Consider the following 21191-nt stretch of genomic DNA (forward strand, 5'->3'; position numbering starts at 1 on the left):
ACTGCGAAGTTTCTGTTCAACTTAGTTTATAAACAACAAATTTCAAGTCACAAAGGTCTTGCCCCTTCTTTCAGGTCAAATTGAGACCGTGAACAAAGAAAGAGGGTTTTATTGCAACAAATTCCACAGATAGCTTCCCAGCAAAGTCTGGAAAATTGTACCTCCCAGCACTTTATAGTGTCAGCTTTTAGTTGGGCTCAGCCTGACTCTCTGGAAAGAGCTGAGTTATGGTTCCCAAAGTGGTTCAGAAATCAACTTACGGGACTCACTAATTCTCCTGACCCTAGGGAAAATCTCTCTTTGTTCCACATGGGCATTGTTTCTATTGCCAGTACTTAAAAGATGACTCAAACATTGAAAATAAACTGATTTTTCAAAGAGTGTTCCAGTATGGGATAAGATAAGGAATTCAGTGCAATCCACATTCAGTGGGAATGAACACTGACTTCATTGCAATAAAACTGGGTATAGTGCTTTGCAATCTAGTCTCAACTGCATTTCACAGCAAGCACTTTATTTTCTAAATAATCTCTTTTCCTTTGCTATTTGTATGTAAAAGCAGGCAATAAAGTAGATTAAAGGACTTTCTGCAGAGCATTTAGGTTTAGATGACTAGTGTAGACAAACCTACAGAGGTGTTCTCATTATCCCCACAACCACTTTTCTAAAAAAGCTCACATGGTCCATTTCTAAATTCCACATTCTGCTTGCAGCACACATTATATTGCAATTTCCTCTTTGAGTTCTTAGATTTGTCATTAAATTGCTCGACTATCATTTGAAGTGAGAGTTATAGCCAAGACGTGATCAGCTGACTCAAAAAAAAAAAATGTCTAGGGCAGGCAGTCATTTTTAGAGATTCATGTGCATATAGACCTGCTAAAATATAACCTGGCTTTCTCTTTTTATTGCTTATTGCTTTCATGCCTGTGTCAGAGCACAGAGAGAATTACTGTCAAGCTTAAAAACAATGTCTGTTTCTAATACCCATCTTCTTATAAACAAACACATAAAAAGCTATGTCCCACTTTGTGATTTTGACCTAGCTTTCCTGCCCCTCATGTTTCTAAATTTTTATATTTCGAAGACATAGATGTGAACAAACATACAACACCATACTGTGAGGGGCTAGAATGTTTCATAAACTGTGCATGCTCAAAGCTAAAATATACAGCGGAGAAGTAAAATATGTAGTCAGGTTCCACAGACATTTATTGAGCACAAGGAAAGTGTCAAGGTCTAGATTGCTAAAGGGACAATGCAAAAGAGATCTAGGCAAATTATCTACAGTGAAGGCGGAATTGCTCTGTAATAGAGCAGAGAGACTCCTGTAGGAGATTGTGGAAAACTTTGATTAATTTTGAGTAGGAATATAGAAAATGACTTCATTGGAAGAGGTGTGATTTAAAATTGACCTTGAAGTATGAGAGAGATCTTGACAGAAAGAAAAGAATCCTCCTTAAACTTCTGTTTTGTGGATACCAAATATCCAAAATCTTGAAACAAACTGCCTTGCATTTTTTCATTTAAATCCTTTTACATGTACGCAGAAGCCATAATACTCCAGAATGTTATGAGAGGATGCACAATGAGCGTGTATGTACAATTATACATTTTTTTTGAAGATTTTATTTATTTACTTGACAGAGATCACAAGTAGGCAGAGAGGCAGGTAGAGAGAGAGAGGAGGAAGCAGGCTCCCTGCCGAGCAGAGAGCCCAATGCCGGACTTGATCCCAGGACCCTGAGATCATGACCTGAGCTGAAAGCAGCGGCTTAACTCTCTGAGCCACCCAGGCACCCCAAATATACATTTTTAATGGGTTTTGTTTGTTTTTTTACTGATTGAAGGAGATTAAAATGGAAGTCTCTCATTCTTTAGTCTTATTATTGTTTCTTACCAATTTCCTTTGTACTTCAGTGTTTTCTTATTTTTTGGTCTCTCAATGTAAATGTTACTGTGAGACTGTTGATATTTCAGAAGTTTCAACTATGATATTTTCATTACCCCGTATTTGTGTAGAACTTGGGAGGGAAGGGGAGAAAAAAATAAGATACATAGTCACTGAATTATATTAGCTTAAAAGTTCCTAAGTATTCAAAGGAAGGCAATTTTATTAAAATAAGCTCTTTTTTAGAATGTTATTGGCTGCAAAAAAAAAAAGAGGAAGAAGAAGAAGATGAAAGAAAAAGAGAAAGAAGTAGATCATGTTAGTAAAGCTTTACTGTTTAAATGTGTGAGTCCCGGTAAAATGTATTTATAGGGCCAAACACTAGAGCAAAATACAATAGATGATTCAAGGAAACAAAGAGAAGAACAACAAAACTCTCTTTGCCTCTGTTACCTAATTACCTGATCTCAGTTTACTGGGATGGCTGATTGATGATTGAGTGCCATTACTAAGAAGATCCTCAAAGTGATCCATGGTTAAGACTAGTTTGGTCCCTAAGACAGCTCTATATCAATAGAGTTCCTTTGCTTTGCAGTTAGCCATTTCAGTCATATTAAGGACCAAATCAAAGCAACTCTGCTGCAATTTCATCAAATACTAAGCAATCTACCTGAAAGTGGTGTATTCTGTCATCTGTATAGACCCATTTAAAGAATAACTACAAACTTGGAGAAGGGAGGAAAAAAAAAAGATTAACTTCAAACTAGAAAAAGGACTTTGGCTAAGAAACCCTATTTGAAGAAAGTTATACAAGATGCAATGGGGATTAAAAAAAAAAAAAAAGTGAAGTGTGTGTAGTATCAGATTAGCCAAAAAAGGAGGTATTAAAATTTTAATATCATTGTTTACTGTAACAGACATGCTCTTTCCATGGCAGTTGTCAACCATTGCTGAATACTTTCTTTCTTTCTTTTCTTTTTTTTTTCCATGGTTGAGAAAGTCACAGATGATATTTCCTGCTGTTGATAGTTTTTATATCTTTTATGTGATTCAGAAATATTGATTAATATTACAAGGCTTTACCTACCGGCATTTCTATACTATAGGTGGAAATTAAATGGAACAGATGTTGACATTGGTGTGGATTTCCGCTACAGTGTTGTTGAAGGCAGCTTGTTGATCAATAACCCCAATAAAACCCAAGATACTGGGACGTACCAGTGCATAGCAACAAACTCATTTGGAACAATTGTTAGCAGAGAAGCAAAGCTTCAGTTTGCCTGTAAGTAGCAATTACATCATGCTGCAAATGTAACTTTGAGTTTTGGTACCATTAAGCCTTTAAAACAGTTTTTGGTTTTTTTTTTAATCAAACAGATTTTAATTTGTTATGTGATCTTCACCTTATTTTCGTATTTGGGAAATATCTTGTTAATAGGATAAATTGTAAATCTAACTAGATAGATATATTCTGCTTTTAAAAGGTTGAATACAGTTTGATTATTTGATAGTTTGTTATGAGACTCTCTGTACAGTTCACACGCACTCAAATTTATACATAAATTTACATAGCTAGAAATTACACACATAAACCCACACACATTATAGAGTGTGTATAAGCAAGCAATTGAACTGCCAGTAATAGTCAATTTGAGAAGTATTTAATCATAAAGCTCAGAGTTTCAAAAAAAAGTTGGTAGTCTATTAATCCTATAATTCTCCAGTTTTTTTCTTGTTTTATAAATTAGGAAAAATTTTTTTTAAAGATTTTATTTATTTATTTGATAGAGAGAAATCACAGGTAGACGGAGAGGCAGGCAGAGAGAGAGACAGGGAAGCAGGCTCCCTGCTGAACAGAGAGCCCGATGCGGGACTCGATCCCAGGACCCTGAGATCATGACCTGAGCCGAAGGCAGCGGCTTAACCCACTGAGCTACCCAGGCGCCCCTAAATTAGGAAAATTTTTAAAACCACTAGATTAACAACAAAAAGTAGAGACAAAGTGTTAGCTTCTACATTATACCTTTTATACTTTCAGTTTAGAACATTTAAAAAATAAATCACCATATCTTAAGACCATCATCTAATAAAAGTTCATGAACATATCAAAGAAAGTGGAATTTAGAAATAGCAAGTTGAAAATTAAATCCACAGGCAAGAACAGTGAGTACACATTTGAGTATGGATGTCTTTGAGCGTTGATGTTCAGCTACATTTTTAAGGGTTTTTGTATTTGCATATGCTTATACATTTCCTTGTGTAAAATCCCAACTCATACAGCAGTGCATTAATGTCAAAGGTTTCATAATTACAAAGTCTGTTGGCAGTAACACTGTAGAATATTCTCATTAACAAAATCCTCTCTAGGAACTCAACATCAAATATATCTAATATCCAGTACTAGATCTATTATTGCCATCAGGTGGCATTTTTACTAGTTAAGAAATGAGTTTTCTGAGTATTAGATATATATAGGATTCCAAGATCATTTTGTTTGTGAATATTTCCTAATAGAATCTTCCAAATATTCTTAGGTATGCAGAATAATAGAAGGATAATATGTCCAATTGAGTGTTATAGAACCAAACTCTTTCTCTTGGTTTAATGCAAGTTTGATACCTTTACCTATTTTTTAGGAATGACAAGTGAATTTCATTAGGTTCCTTTTGAAAAATATTCTTAGACTCTTTGATTCTCGGAGTAGGGTGGTCTCTGCATTCAGTGAGATTACTTCTTTGATTTTTGGAATTCATAGAAGAAATTTTTAAGATCGCAGTAGTAACAACAAAAAATAAAGGTTGTCATAGCACTACCAAGCCTATCTTTCTAATTTATAACATTTGGAGAAACAAATTACCAACTGTTAAGACTATCCTTTTTTAAGAGTCCAGGCATTTCTACTACCAAAACTATCCAAAAGACAGAATATCATGTTTGAGGGTTGTCATTTAATTACATTCTATTAGCCTAAGGAAAAGCTCTAACACTCGTTTTGTGGCTGAGTTGGCCTGAGGACCAGTGTTTGGAGCCCACCTTGCTTATCCCACTTAATGGGTAATATAGGCAACCTGGTACCTTAAGAATCCATGACTGATTATTGTTCAGCCTTAAAAATTCTAAAATCAGGGGCGCCTGGGTGGCTCAGTGGGTTAAAGCCTCTGCCTTCAGCTCAGGTCATGATCCCAGGGTCCTGGGATCGAATTCCGCATCGGGCTCTCTTCTCCGCAGGGAGCCTGCTTCCTCCCCTCTCTCTCTCTGCCTGCCTCTCTGCCTGCTTGTGATTTCTCTCTCTGTCAAATAAATAAAATCGTAAAAAAAAAAAATTCTAAAAAGAATTTTACCTATTCATCACAAAGCATTCTGACCCATGGTAGACTGGTCTACTTTTTCAAAACTATAAAAACAAACCCAACATCGTGTTCTTAAAATTGAGCTAAATATCTGAATTTCCATCATTCTAACTCCCAAGCCTTGCTCTAGGATTCTGGTTAGGCTTCAAATATGTGAAAACATGATCATGTTTAATTGTTGTCTTCTCCAAGCAGTAAATCTACAACCATCTTCTTCATGACACACACATTTATGTTAATTTATCTATTAAATTGTGACCATATCAAAATGCACCCAATTCTATGCATGCGCCCTGACCTTTGCAGAGGACAGTTGGAAAAGCAGTAGCCCACAATGTGAACTTCTTTTTCAGTGAATGCAGCTGACATTGATATTCATCTTATTTTAAAGCCCCAGTCTCACATTGTAACCTTATTTTGAACATACAGTCCTATAAAATCTGAGGATTGATTTTTTATGAATGTCTATTAATCCCAAGCTACCCAACCATGTTATTTTATTAACCTAAATTCAGCATATTATATTTACCCCTATTAAATTCACCTTCTGAGTGGTGACCCTTTGTTCCCTCGCAGTTGAAATTGTTTTATATCTTTTTTTTTAATCTGACATATTGATTGTCCTCCTACTTTAATGTCAGCAGAAAATTTGATAAGCATGTGTACATTCAAATAATTGATACAACATGTTGACCAGGGCAGGGCAGCATGCCAACACAGAACTTCCACTGAGACAAGATGAGACTGAACTTTTAAATCAATATTCTTTGCATATTCTTGTTCAGTTAGCTACACATTTTCCCACACATACTGTAGTTGGACCCCAGTTTCTCCTATGTATTCTTTAAGTAGTGAGAATCTTTGCCAAATGGCTTGGTAAAATCAAGATGTATTATTTTTTTTCTTCCATACCCCTCCTACCTGGTCTCTATGCAACTTCTCTACATCTTCTTTAACCATTTGTCATAAAGCAGGCCGATTCATCTTTTAAACATGTAAATGAGATCATTCCACTTTGCTGTTTTATGCATTCTGCTGCACTAGAATAAATCTCAAATTCATTACCATGGGCTCATTTTAATTTCTTGAAAATGAGAATCTCTCTTTTGTACTGGAGCCTTGATACTTTCATTCCCTTTGCTTTACATGCTTTTCTCATGATACTTTACATGCTCATTTTCATGATCCTTCCTTCTAAATTTAGGTAGAGCTTCTTCCTAGGAGAAAGTTTTCACATCACCCTGTCTAACCTAAGAAGGGATTCCCATCATTTCTGTTTTTCTCTTCTGCTTACCTTCTTCCAGCCTTCTACTTCTATATAACATCCTCTGTTTCGTTTATTAGGACTTAATACAACCTAGCATGATTTTGTGTATTTATTTTCCCTCATCGTTTAATCACTGCAATAGAGTCTAAGTTCCAAGAGAATTGAGACTAGCTTGTCTGCAAAGTCTAGGAGACTTTATATGTATGAATAAAGGATTTCCTTAATTTGTTTCCTCTTTAGTGACACAAAAAAGAAAATATATGTATAAAATTATTTGAGGGATGATGTATTTTTATAAACTCATACCCTTTATATTTTAATCATTTTCTAGAATCCAGCCTAATTGATCTTAACTCTGCAGTTTCTAGACTTTTTTCTTCTTATCCTTTTAACATTAATTTTATAAAAAGATGATGCCTTTATTCAAAAACCTATTTAAGTAGTTTAGAATAAAATACTTTTCTTCAGTGATGTAAGGGGAAGCATGACAATGGCATCTCTAATGTTACTAATTGCTTTCACCCCAAACATCTTCATAATGAGCGAGGGGAAAAAATATTGTCTTCTGATGATACTTACTGCACCCTAATGTGCAAGTTAAAATACTTCATTTTTAATCATATGATTTTATGGCTGAAACAGAACTTAAAATATTCCTGGCCTATATCATTTTAAAAATGCAAATTAAGATTAGAGTAACTGAATTACTCATGGTTATTTACACAGTAAATAAGTGATAGCCAAGGAAAACCAGCCTCTGCTCCTAGTTCAGTGCACCCTTGATAAGAAAACATGACTTCATCTTTATCGTGACATAGCTTCAAGTCTCATTTTTATACTTTATATAAATTCATCTATATGACAATCTTATAAGGTATACATTGTTTATGGATGATTTTTAAATCTTATAATGCTGCTATGTAGACATAATTTGATAGTCTCTTGTATTTAGCATTTTTAAAGAATGAATTAATTCACATAAGCAAAAAGTCTCGTTAATGGAGATGATTCCTTTCAGAACCTACTCCTCCCCACCATTTTTTTCATTCAATATCGTTAGGCTGAAAATCCTTCCTTATTAAAAAGGCATAGCATAATTTAAGTCACTCTTGATGAGATGGGGACATTTTCATGAGCATACATTATTGTAATGCAATTTGGATCACATTTTGTTTTTCAGTTCTCCTGCAATATTAAGCCATTAGCATTCATTTTTCTTGCTGTCATAAGACTACTATACACCTTTCACTATTTACTCCTTCTATTATACCAAGGGCTACAAAACCTCATTGATTAATTTATCAGGGTTGGGACACCTGCATGGTTCAGTCAGTTAAGTGTCAGACTCTTGATTTCGGCCCAGGTCATGATGCCAGGGTTGTGGGATCAAGTCCCACATCAAATATCTGCTTGGAATCCTCTCTCTTCCTCTCCCTCCCCCTCTGCTGTCTCCCCACTCGTGCACCTGCACTGTCTCTCTCTCTCAAATAAATGAATATTATCTTTGAAAAAAAATTTTTTTTATAGGAGTCTACCCAGTACCCAGACCTTAGTAAACTTGCAATAATAGTTGTTAAACAAGTAAGAGTGGATGTTAAACTCATCAGGCCATATTTGGGTCATGATTTGAACCACTGAGTTCAAAGACTTTCTGATGATCCTTTGAGAGTGTTTTGGAAGTGGGTGCAAGCATTTCCACCCTGAGGTGGAAGATATTATGTGGAAGACAACTGATGTGTTATTCCAGATAAGGGTATATGTTGGGACAGGAGGCTTTAGCCTAAAAAAATATTGTTCATGCATGGAATACGTCAAACATGTCATCCGACTCCTGAAAACTTGGCAGAGTATACTTAGCTTTTCAGTACAATATTTTAGGAATAGCCTTGCTTTAATCTTCCCTCCATCCAAGGAAAAAAGCAAGTTGAATGATCCTTCATTCTTACATAGACAGCTGAATCAGAAGATAAGGCAGGAATGGAGGGAATTTCAGTTCATTATTTCCACCGCTTAATGGTGGGGCTATTTCAAGAGGCTTCTATGCAGTATGAAGGGCTACAGCCTCATCATTCTCGCCGCCCACTCCCTGCAGACGAGTATCCCAAGTTAAATCTGTTCGAGAGTCATTGTGCATGGTAATTCAGTAGGGCATTTTTTTCTCAGACATATGGACATCTAGTTTTTAAAGTAAATTATATGACATACTTATATACTTAGAAAAATAATCATAAAACTATTTTTAACAATTGATTATGTGGGTTCGAGAAGCTAAGATATTATATTGCCCAAGTTTAAGTGGAATAGAGTGCTATTTATTGTTCCGCTTCACTTTTGGTGTCTGTAATGTTTCTAAAATTCAGACATCTCATCGACATTGGGAAGATAACCATAGTTAGCTCTTAGGGTTGTTATGAAGACTAAATTATGCAGCATATACAAAGTCCCAGAATATTTTCTTGCTTGAGAAAGCTATATAATAACTTTCTCTACTTTTCTTTCTGTCTTTTCTTCCCTGTCCTTCTCTTTCCCTCCCTTTTCTTTTTAAAATAAAAATAATAATCAACGTTTGTTTATTTTTCTGCATTCTTTTTTTTTCAACTTTCAAAAAATGTAAGTAGACACTTAGTTTACATTGGAAAGTTTAAATTTTTTATATTTCTAAAGTAATATATAATGCAAAAGCCATATATAATGTGTGTATATATATATGTGTATAGAAAGATTGAGAGACAGAAATTTAAAAAATCAATTCCTATTTCACCCATCCCTGTTCCTATCTCCCCTCTGGTAACCATCAGTTTATAACTAACATTTATTAACAGCTTAGGTATAATGGATAAGATCACCAGCTCTGGAGTTAAATTCCTTGCTTTGAAATTCAGCCCCTTCTATAGCCTTGTGACCCTGGACAAGATACTTCTCTCTGCCTCAGTTTCTTTCTCCATAAGATGGGGTTAATAACCATACCTCCTTTGTTGTAAGGGTCAAATAAATTAATCCCATTAAAATTCCCACATCATTGTCTGGTACACACTAAGGATTTAATAAATGTTAGCTATTATTATAGTATTTATTATAATTTTATTACACTATCAGATTTTATGCTAAGGACTTTGAAAGCATTGTCCTGTTTATTTCTTAATATAACCCAAGATTGTCTTATAGATGAATTTATACAAAATATAAAAATAGACTTGAAACTAAGAAGTGTTAGATAAAGATGAAGGGATGTTTTCTTATAAATCAAGGTGGATCTAAAGCAGAAGCAAGCAAGGGTGCACTGAACTAGGTGCAGAGGCTGGGTATTTTTATTTCACAGGTGAAGAATCTGAGAATTAGTGAAATGAGAGAACTTTCACTGAGGTTGCAGTGGGAGGAGGGGAAACCTTAGGGACCTGACCTCCTAATTCCTGAGCAGATACCCATTACATGGAATTTGTCAAGTGTGGTTCCCTCATGATACCTAAAATTAAACTTTCCTAGTGGAATTCATGTTCAAACATAGATTTGGGTGGGTGATAACATGTTTCCTTTAGAGACACAAACTTGGAATTTTTAATGTGTTTTGTAACCTTTAATATAGTATCTCCAACATTAATTTTTTTTGTTTTTGATTTTTTAGTTGTAAGCTTCCTTGATGTCATCATGATGTTGATTTACTGTTAACATCTAAAAGCATAATGTTGTGTAGTGCAATTATGCATACATTTGTGACTTTAATTTTAATATAATTGGTTTCAGGTTCCATAATGAGAATAATTAATAACAATATTTCTGCTCTAAAAGTTAAAATGCAAATTCTCAATTTATTATAAGTAGGTTATAAAACATTCTGAATATTGAGATTTTATGGTAAATAACCCTGGGTTTGTAAACTGTATGTCCCCAAGCAGTAAATGACATATTATTATAAGCTTTCTTACTCCCATATAATTCCTCCCCTACACGTGAAAAAGATTCTTTAAATATAGTTTATTATGAAGAGCTTCCAAGGGAATAATACAGTAACTCTAGATTTTAGCCCATCAAACTTGATTGCTTCGTAAACATTGTTTGGGGCCTTCATCCTAGAGGATCAGCTGTTTTACATTAATTCAGATCTTCAGAACAAAAAGTCTTAACACTCTTCATCATCTCAGGTCATGGATGACAATAATTCATACATAAGTATCTCCAGATTGCTTATGGTAAAATTAAATCATGTAACAAAAATCCAGTTGCCTGTAGAGAAACTGGTGTTGTCTTGGCCACTGGCGAGATGATGTTCTTTGAAGGAAGCCCTTGAATGTTACCAATGCTGATCTCTGTTGGTACCTTGTCTGAGGTGGGAAAAGAAACCAGACTTGTACACTACACTACCTCCTGAATCTACATTAAGGAGAAGGAGATTGAAGAGGGAAAAGGTGATAAAAGAAGAAGAAGAAGAAGAAGGATGGAGATGATAAGTGAAGGGGTCCCTTAGGTGCAGAAGCCACTCCATTTTGGCCTTCCTATGACCTCAAGCAGTGTATCTACAAGGGTAAAGTAACTCAATAAACCAATCCATTCTAAGGTTAATTTCATTTAGCTTTAGCAATTAAGTGGCAGCCAACATTTTTTATGGTGAAAATATTTCACTGATGAACAGAAGCTGATTAGATGTTCTCATTGAAATAGATCTTTCTTATTGCTGCCACAGTGAGCTTTGTCTGAGTTCTCCTTAACTTGGACACCCTCTGACAACTGCAGTGCTGATGGTAATAAAAACTAGAAAAATGTATTAAATTTAGAATATTGCACCATGTTCAAACTGGGGCTCTTGGCAACCTGGTTTTTCAGCCTTGATTATTGCTTCTCTTCACAGTAAATTTCAAATGTTCATTGCTTTTAATATTCAATAATTAGTGTATCTTTCATAGCCAAAGAATTAAATGTGCAGTCAATCCGAACAATTACTGGGGGTTTGAGAGATGGCCAAACCCATGACTGGCTTGACTTATTTTTAATTAGCAAGTCTGTTTAAATAAGCTAACTTTTGTTTCTGAGCAATAAAATGTTGATGGATGATTGTTTGGATAAATAATTTGTGAATATTTAGATCAATTAAAACTTAATCAATTAAGAAATATTTGGACAGTAAAACTGAAAACACTTATCAAGGCAGGGCTTAGACTCTCAATAAAGGAGTACATTTTTCTCATTGAATAGTTAGAAGCATTTAAACCAAGCCTTGCTAAGTTTCTGAAAGGTACTGTCACTTAGTATAGTATTACAAAGACATTATTGGTGATAATCAAAGTCTCTAGAAGATCTTATAATATAAACATTAAGAACTAGGCAGATATGGCCATGCTATATGGGTTCTTAGTGATGTGTATAGTTGTGAGTTCTGGTATAATTAATAATTGAAATTCACAGGTATACAACATAATTGTCCTTTTATTTTTTTTCTGTCCCTTCTATGAAATCTATTATTGTACAGATACCAGTTAATTATGGTTTTGTTAGGTATTTCTTCTTCCACTCATCCCACCATCCAATTTGGGGTCTACATGACTGACAGAGAGTTAATGACTAAATGAATGAAATGTGCAGATTTTTAAAAAATCAAGAATATTTTAAGAATACTGTTTACCTGAAAATTGGAAAACAAGACCAGATGGGGGTCCAAAGATTATTAATCAGACAGTACTTAATCAGTCACCTTAATCAGTCACCAAAGTTGGGGCATCTGAGTTGCTCAGTGGGTTAAGCCACTGCCTTCGGCTCAGGTCATGATCTCAGGGTCCTGGGATTGAGCCCCGCATTGGGCTCTCTGCTCAGCGGGTAGCCTGCTTCCCCCCTCTCTCTCTGCCTGCCTCCCTCTCTGCCTACTTGTGATCTCTCTCTCTCTCTCTGTCAAATAAATTAATAAATAAAATCTTTAAAAAAAAAGTCACCAAAGTTAAAAAAAGTTAAAAATTAACACTTTGGATATTAACTAAAAAATAACAAGTTACTAAAATATTATCACTTCTGTTTCACTGAATTCAGTCAACAAATGTTAAAATGATTTTTATTGTTTTTCCAGCTTAATTTTTAGAAAACAAGGATTAAGTCTTACCTCCTTACCCACTCTTAACTGTGCTTTACGTTTGACTGAAGTTTTGGTGAACAATCAGGTGTCCTCATTCCTTTGAAAAAGGGGGAAATTTCTGACCGGCAGAAAGTGTCAACTCTAAGGAATCACTCTAATTATGTCACTGTCCATTCTTTCTCAAGAGTTTTTGTTTGAGAGGTTATGATATTATAGTAGATACATATTCAGTTATGGTTCAGAATTCAAAATCTAATAGACTACCTCTAGTGGATTGAATGGTAACTCACCCAATGTCTTACCCACCTACAACCTGTAAATGTGACCTTATTTGGGAAAAGTGTCTTTTTTATTGTAAATTAAGGATCTCAAGGTGAGATCATCCAGAGTATGCAGTTGGACCATTAATCCATGACAGGGGTCCTCCTAACAGACAGAGGAGGAGACACAAGGAGGAGAAGACAATGTGACCATGGAGGCAGAGATTGTAGTGATGTAGCCAAGGAATATCAAGGATTGCCAACAGCTATCAAGAGCTGGAAGGACAAGGACAGAGTCTCCCCTAGAGCCTTCACAGTGAGCACAGCCTTGCTAAGACCTTGATTTTAGACTTCTAGCCTTCTGAATGTGAGAGAATGAATTTGTGTGTTTTAAGCCACCAAATTTGTAGTAACTTGTCTGCAGCCACCTAAGAGACTAGTAGACCAGCATATGTGCAATTCCTTTCCTATTCTTTGCTGACCACTTTCACCAAGGAAAAATACAACCATATAGGGAATCAGGCTGAAATTGGGTGTTTTTGTAACTTTACTGGATTAGGGAACCAACTATTGAGAGCAATGGCCTTGATTAAATGTGGGATTACATGTGCACGTTTTGTGTCCTGCCATGCATTTGCCTCTGGTAAGCATAATAGAGTTTTGAACATTACATAGTATGATTTGATGAAATAATGGAAAAACGGTAGCTACAGAAATTCAAAAAGTCTCCTTTTCTTTTCTTCAGTACTTCCTCCTCTCACTTGAAATAGCGCTCTCTAGGCCTTCTCTAAAATAGGCAGGATTGGCCCTTTCTTCATAGGGCAGTGATTTGAAGTGATTCAGGGTAGTTTGTTGACCCCAAATCCCTCTCTCTGGACCTCTTTTTCTAGGTCATTTTCCCAGAATTTGACCCCTTTGTATGACACACTAAAGCCCTAAAAACTGGCAATTATCACATTTAGAGTGTCTGAGCTACCTGTGGCTGTAACAGTTCGACCATGGTCTCTCGTGCATTGTTACCTTTCGTGTTACTACATTTCTCTCTGCAGAAATCCCTGTGCTAGCGAAGGCCAGATTCCATTGTCCACCCAGGGAGCACCTTGCACTGAGTAGGCTCTAATCTGCACAGGCCATTTACCTCCTAGCTGACATGTATTTTATGTACCACACTAGCTAGTTGTTGTTGTTTGGTTTTTTTTTTTTTTTGGTTTTTTTTTGTTTGTTTGTTTGTTTTTACTTTATAGCTATAGTAGTGATCCCTTTACAGAACAAAGTTTGCTTTAGGGTTCAGAGGTTAAATCTCAAATTCAGGGGCATCATGAAAGGGTGTGTGTGTGCCTGTGTGTGTTTTCAAAGAACTAAATTATGCTGTTAGATATTATACCAGAGATTAAATTCTGTACTAAGCACTAAACCCTCACTGGATGTTTCTGAAGATCAGTAATTTATCCTTGATATATGTATTTATTCTATCCAGTTATGATCAGGATATTAATTTGCTGCCAAACACTTGCATTGTTGTTCATCATTAACATTTCAGGTTTGTTCATTTTTTCATACTGGTTATTGCCTGCCACCCCTTCCACGGAATCCTCTGCCTTTGTTGTGCAATGAGCAATCTCTCAACTTGGCCTCATAAAATATAGATAAATTATACCTTGAAGACCCTTCTTTAAATAGCCCACAATTATGTTAAAAAGCAGTGATGGGACAGTGTGAGGGACTCAACAAATGAATTTCCTCATTTTTAATCTTAGTAATTATCTTGTTCTGCTTTTTTAAAATATTACTAACATGAGATGAGGGCCAGTATATATGGATAGGTGCTGAATAAATATTTGTGGAACAAGTGAGGCTGGATGACTATATTAGTCAACCAATGAAAGAATACAAGAGAAACAGAAATACCAGTTTGAGGTAATACCTCCTCCTAAATACTTTATTCCTTTAACCGGGAAGTATGTTTTTTAAATTTCTAAAACAGGGGGTGCCTTCCATAAAGTTGTATATTAAATATGGTGTTTCTCATTAAAAAAAAAGTTCATTGAAGAAGTATTTTCTCTTACTTCTCATACCATGTTTTCTGTTGCTACCATCACCACTAATTTCAGAACACTGTTACCACCTTAAAAAAAGAAACCTGGGGGTACCTGGGTGGCTCAGTCAGTTGAGTGATCAACTCTTGATTATGACTTGAGTTATGATCTTAGGGTCCTTCAGTCTAGCTCAGAGTCAGGCTCAGTGCTTAGCAAGGAGTCCACTTGGGATTCTCTTTCCCTCTCCTTCTGCCCCTTGCCTGCTCAGGTGCATGTGTACTCCCTCTCACTCTCAAAAATAAATAAAATCTTTATAAAAAAGAAATTCTGCACTCATTAAAAATTACTCCCCAACTCTCCCAACTCCTGCCAGTGCTAACCTATTTTCTGTCTTTATGAATTTGTCCATTCTGGACATTTCACATAAATGGCATCGTATATTATGTAGCTTTTTGCAACCTGTTTTCTTTCACTTACCATAATTATCAAGGTTGATCTATATTGTAGCACGTATCAGTATTTTATTTTTCTTAATGGCCAAATGGTATGTCATTATATATATTGATGTAGGGGCCCAACTTCATTCTCTTTCCTTTTCTTTTCCCTTTCTTTCTTTTATTAAAAATTGAGGTATAATTGGTATTCAACATTGGATTAGTTTCATATGCTCAATATAATGGTTCACTATTTCTATGTATTGCAAATTGATCACTACAGTGAGTTGAGTTAACATCTATCACCATCCGTGGTTGTAGAAACCTTTTTCTTATGGTGAGGATTTTAAAGATATACTTAACAACTTTTATATGAGCAATATAGTATTACTAGCTGTGGTTGCCATGCTGTCCATTATTCCCCTATGACTTTTTAATTTTGCGATGGAAATTTGTTCTCTTTGATGCCCTTCAGTCAATGTGCTGACCGCCGCCATCCTCCCTTCTCTGGCAGCTACCAGTCAGTTCTCTGCCATCTGTCAGATTGGTTATTTTGTTACTTGTTTTGTTGTTTTGTTTTGTTTTGTTTTGTTTTAGATTCCACATATAAGTGAAATCATATATTTACCTTTCTCTGTCTAACTTATTTCACTTAGCATAATGCCCTCAAGGTCCATGCATGTTGTCACAAATGGCAAGATTTCATTATTTTTTTATGACTAAAAAATACTTCATTGGATTTATACCATATTTTCTCTGTCAACTCATCTATCAGTGGACATGTAGATTATTTCCATATATAGATTATTTTAAATTATGCTGCAATGAACATAGAGTATATATGTCATTTTGAGTTAGTGTTTTTGTTTCCTTTAGATAAATGCCCGGAAGTGGAATTTTTGGATCATTGGTAGTTGTTTTTTTAATTTTTTGAAGAATCTCCATACTGTTTCCCAAAGTGGCTGCACCAATTTACATTTCCACCAGTTTATTTTCCCATCTCTCCCCATCTTTGTCAATACTTGTTATTTCTTGTCTTTTTGATTATAGTCATTCTAACAGGTGTAAGGTGATATCTCATTGTGGTTTTGATTTGCATTTTCCTGATGGTGAGTGATGGTGAGTATCTATTCATGTACCTGTTGGCCATCCGTATTTCTTCTTTGGAAAAATGTTTATTCAGATTTTCTGCCCATTTTTAATATCAGATTTCCTGTCCTTTTGCTCTTGAGTTGTTCTTTATATTTTTTAGATACTAACTCCTTATCATTTACATGATTTGCAAATATTTTTTTCTCATTCAATAGGTTGCCTTTTTATTTTGTTGATGTTTTCCTTTGCTGTACAGCAGCTTTATAGTTTGATGGAATCCTACTTGTTCATTTTTGCCTTTGTTATCTTTTGTTGGCAAATCCAAAGAAATCATCACCAAAGACCCATGTCAAGGAGCTTATTTCCTATGTTTTCTTCTAGAATTTTTATGGCTTCAGGTCATACATTCAAGCTTTTAACCCATTTTGAATTAATTTTTGTGCATGGTATAAGATAGTGGCCCAGTTTCATTCTTTTGCATGTGGCTGTCTAGTTTTATTAACAGCATTTATTGAAAAGACTGTCCTTTCCTCGTATATTCTTGGCTATTTGTTGTGAACTAATTGACCATATATTTATGGGTTTATTTCTGGGCTTAATATTGTGTTTCATTGTTCTTTGGGTCTGTTTTTAGTTCAATACCATACTATTTTGATTATGATAGCTTGGTAATATAGTTTGAAATCAGAGACAGAATCTTTTGTACATGGGTATACAGTTGTTCCAATACCATTTGTGAAAATGTAGTTCTTTCCCCCATTGAATGATTTTGCACTCTTGTCAAAAATCAAGTGATCGTAAACAGAAGAATTTATTTCAGAACTCTCAGTTTTATTCTGTTGATCAGTATATCTGCCTTATACCACACTTTGTTAATTAATGTAGCTTTATAATACGTTTTGAAATCAGCAAGTGTCATTAATAGCATCTTAATCATAATAATATAATGCATATAGCACATAAACTCTAGACTCCATTCTGCTTTCCCTACAACTAAGCATATTACCTTTGAACATGTAGTATAAAATTCAGTATCAAATTCTGAGTTGTCTAATCTTAAATGACATCACACTTTGAGCCTTGACAATCTAATCCACTGTTTTCCTCACATTTGAGATGGAACTCATTTATCCTTATTCCTCTTGTCAGGGTCTCAGATCTGTTTTCCTCAAACAACCACTTAAGAATGATTGTAATTTCCTTTTTTTTTTTTTTTTAAGATTTACTCATTTATTTGAGAGAGAGAGAGAGATCGAGCACAAATAGGGGAAGGGAGAGAGGGGGAGAATATCCAAGCAGATCCCTGCTGAGTGCAGAGCCTGACACAGGGCTCAATCCCAGGAACCATGAAATCAGGACCTGAGTCTAAAGCAAAAGTCAGATGCTTAATCAACTGGGCCACCCACATGCCCCAATGAATGCTTGTGATTTCTTAAGAGCAGTCACTATTTTACCAGCCAGACACAGTCTAATTCCACAGAGGATAACTGTTTTTTCTCTAAGGTGATGAAGTTCTGCAAGAACTATTCAATTAGTAGCCAGATTACTTAACATTGGTCAGCACATCTTCTTCTCTAACTCTTCCAAGAACCTTGGGGTTATAATTGTACATTTGCAAAACTAAATATCCCTTAGTGGGTTTTCTCAGAACAAAGAATACTCTTTACCTAAGGCTTATTTTAAATGTTAATTTTCCTATCTCCTCCAGAGTACTTTCTAGTAAGTCATTTCTTCTAAATTTTCTTAGCCCTTTCAGTTCTCTCCTTGGCTTTTGTGTCTGCTGTTCTCTGGTATCTACTGCCTAAACTCTGTATGACCTAGAAAATGTTCTACATTCCACTCAATCCTAGTATCCTCATTTATTTAATAGGAATAATGGCGGTATTTTAAAATTACGAGGATTTAATATGTCAGGGAAATGTCACATGTATGTTTATGGACATGCCTTCACCTGTACATGCATAGACTGTGCATTAATATGTGAATGCTATGCTTTCTTATCTCTTTTGCCTATGAGTGCTCCAATATTTATTATAAGGTACTAGAATTGAGCATATGGTTTTGTCTGGCTCTCTGACTAGTCCATATATAACCAGAGAACCAGATCCATGTGTCTATGTTTTACTCAGCATGGTTCTTTGTACCTAGCAGATGTTCCAAGATTTCAAACACAGTTATCAATTGCTCTAAGATAGTAAGCTTCATTTTACTCTAACCATCCATTTATCCTGCATATAGTTCCATGTCAGTAATCACAGCCTGAGATTTCTACTAAGTAATTACCTTGACTGTAAAGAACCATTAATTCTCCTACATATTTGAAAAATTAAGGATCTGGGGTGCCTGGGTGGCACAGTGGGTTAAAGCCTCTGCCTTCGGCTCAGGTCATGATCTCAGGGTCCTGGGATCGAGCCCCACATCGGGCTCTCTGCTCAGCGGGGAGCCTGCTTCTTCCTCTCTCTCTGCTTGCTTGTGCTCTCTCTTTCTCAAATAACTGAATAAATAAAATCTTAAAAAAAAAAAAAGAAAAAAGAAAAATTAAGGATCTTTGGAAAATACCACCACATCATCCAAGTAAATGTGTTGTGAAAAATTGAATTATCAATACTCAGTGTGGAGATTTCCTTTGTATGTTTGCCTTTTCCCCATAAATAGTTAACGTATACCAACTAGGTAGAAAACAGTGTGTTAGATGAGGAAGATACATCAGTGAACTAGACAAATATGAAGTTTATATCCAGCAGGGAAGACAGATATTGAACAAGAAACCTCAAGTGTGGTGAGCGTTCAGAAGGTTGAAGGTCTTGAATTCTAAGGAACAAAAGACAGAATAAGCAGGAGCAGGGGGGATCAAGAGATGGTCTGAAAGTAGTCTTTTTTGTAAGGTAGTTGATTGGGCAGATGTTCGAGGGCACAGAGAAAAAAGCAAGGCATTTTAGGAGAGGAAAACATAGACTGTATATAGCATTCCTTCATTCTGGGGTTTGTTTGTTTGTTTGTTTTGTTTTGTTTTGTTTTTCTGAGTGGTCTTTATATTGGCAGGTAAAGAAAACAAGACCTAGCCCCTCATCTTACAGAGTTTGCTTTCTCGTGGGAGAGGAAAATGTTCATTGAATAGTATTGCAAGAAATACACAATAACCAATTGAAATGAATGCTGAGAAAATGGTGGTGGTACTATGACATTTGTAACAAAAGTTATTGAGAAACATAGATAAAGGGAATTGAGAAAGACTTCCATGAGAAAATGACTGTAATTGAAATCCAAAAGATAAATAAAGATTAGAGGGGAAGCATGTCCCAGAGGGAAAATATAGTATGTGCAAAGGCACTGTGGTAGAATAGTACATGGCACATATAGGGAGATCAAAGTAGACCTGTCAGTGTGGCTGGAGTGCACAGAGCAGTGAGGTGAATGCAGCAGAATAGAAGATGGTGGTAGGGAATGAGAAAAGAGATTATTTTTTTTTTCTGCATTTTTACTTCAAGATTTCCTAGAGTCACTATCCTCAGGTATGTTATTTTATTGGCTGAGGATTAGGAAAATTCTCATATACTCCTGTAAAACACACTCAGTGTTTTGAATTCTACATGGTGTTCAATGCACTGGAGGCTTTCTATAAATGCAGTCATCAGTTCACATGTCTTCAACCAACCAACTGTAATAACAGAGCTAGCAGTTCATACTTGCTTTGCATATGCAAAGCTCAGCTCTAGATACTTGTATTTTTGATATTCCCGTTTCACAAACAAGGAAACTGAGACATGAAAAGTCGTATGACTTGACAAAGTTCACACAGGTAGGAAGTTGAAGAGCCAGGAGGTGATTCCAGGTTATTTGATGTCAATATTTTCAGCATTAATCACTGCACTCTACTGGCTCTCTGTTATTTCCATCACAGTGAAAATGCATCTTCGCCAGAAGCACCAGTTTTGCCAAGAAACTCAAAACTGAGTTTGGAATGTGATGCTAGGAAATAGCCAGGCTCAATTTCTAAATGACATATTAACTAACCTATCCTTGCATTCACATGTGAAAAAGCAAGACTGTAGTTTGTTCATTAGCTGGTAATCAGCAGTTCTGAGTGCAGTGCAGAGAGATATACAGTAGGATTTCAATCCCACCAATATTATTTTTCATCACCAAGTTTCTACCCAGAAGTGAGAGGATAAGATTGAAGATGTTAAGTCAGAAAGAACCATTTAGTTGGTGGTGCTTGGAGCATGGAGCTTATATGATGCTATTGGTGTTCTTTCTGTCCCAGTTAAGGAGCCATTTCTTCTGGTCCTGCTTCCTTGAGTATTTGCCTCAAATGGTTGTTGGAAGAATTAAGAAACCATCTATACAATATCTGACATGTAGTAGAAATGGGGAACTATTTATTTCCATATAGTTAGACAGCTAATCAGGTATTACTCTGATAGCCCCATTTGTGTTTTTAGTTTTGTTTAGCAATTTTTACTAATCATCAATTAAATATAATTAGGTATAATTAAATAGTGCTATATTACACAAAGATTTTATATCTGTGAATAGCTGCACATAAGATCCTTTGTCTTTCTGCCTTGGGCTCTAGTTTTAAAACAGGTGTCCTTGGTGATCAGACTGTAGATTTATAAGGCAAGTGCCACTTGGACAAAACTATTTCCTTCTTTAGTAAATCTCCTTCACTGGCCAAGAAGTACACAGCATTTGTTAAATTTGAAATTGATTCAAAAACAATATTTAGTGAGTAGTTCTTCAGCAATGGTACTGTACCCACATACATAGAAACTAACGTTATTGGGTGCCAGAAAGGACAAACCA

General features: G+C 35.5%; 1 protein-coding gene across 7 annotated transcripts in view; it reads left to right on the plus strand.

Moving 5' to 3' along the window:
• The window catches only part of LOC132011507 (contactin-4), a 941143-nt gene that overhangs the window by 612639 nt on the left and 307313 nt on the right, over positions 1-21191 (plus strand). For all 7 annotated transcript variants that reach the window (XM_059390189.1, XM_059390187.1, XM_059390193.1 and 4 more), the window contains one exon: positions 2998-3173. In XM_059390189.1, the coding sequence (XP_059246172.1) occupies positions 2998-3173 (176 nt within the window). The remainder of the gene's footprint in view (positions 1-2997; positions 3174-21191) is intronic.

This window comes from Mustela nigripes, chromosome 2 (assembly GCF_022355385.1).
Source record: "Mustela nigripes isolate SB6536 chromosome 2, MUSNIG.SB6536, whole genome shotgun sequence".
In the NCBI taxonomy this organism is placed as follows: domain Eukaryota; kingdom Metazoa; phylum Chordata; class Mammalia; order Carnivora; family Mustelidae; genus Mustela; species Mustela nigripes.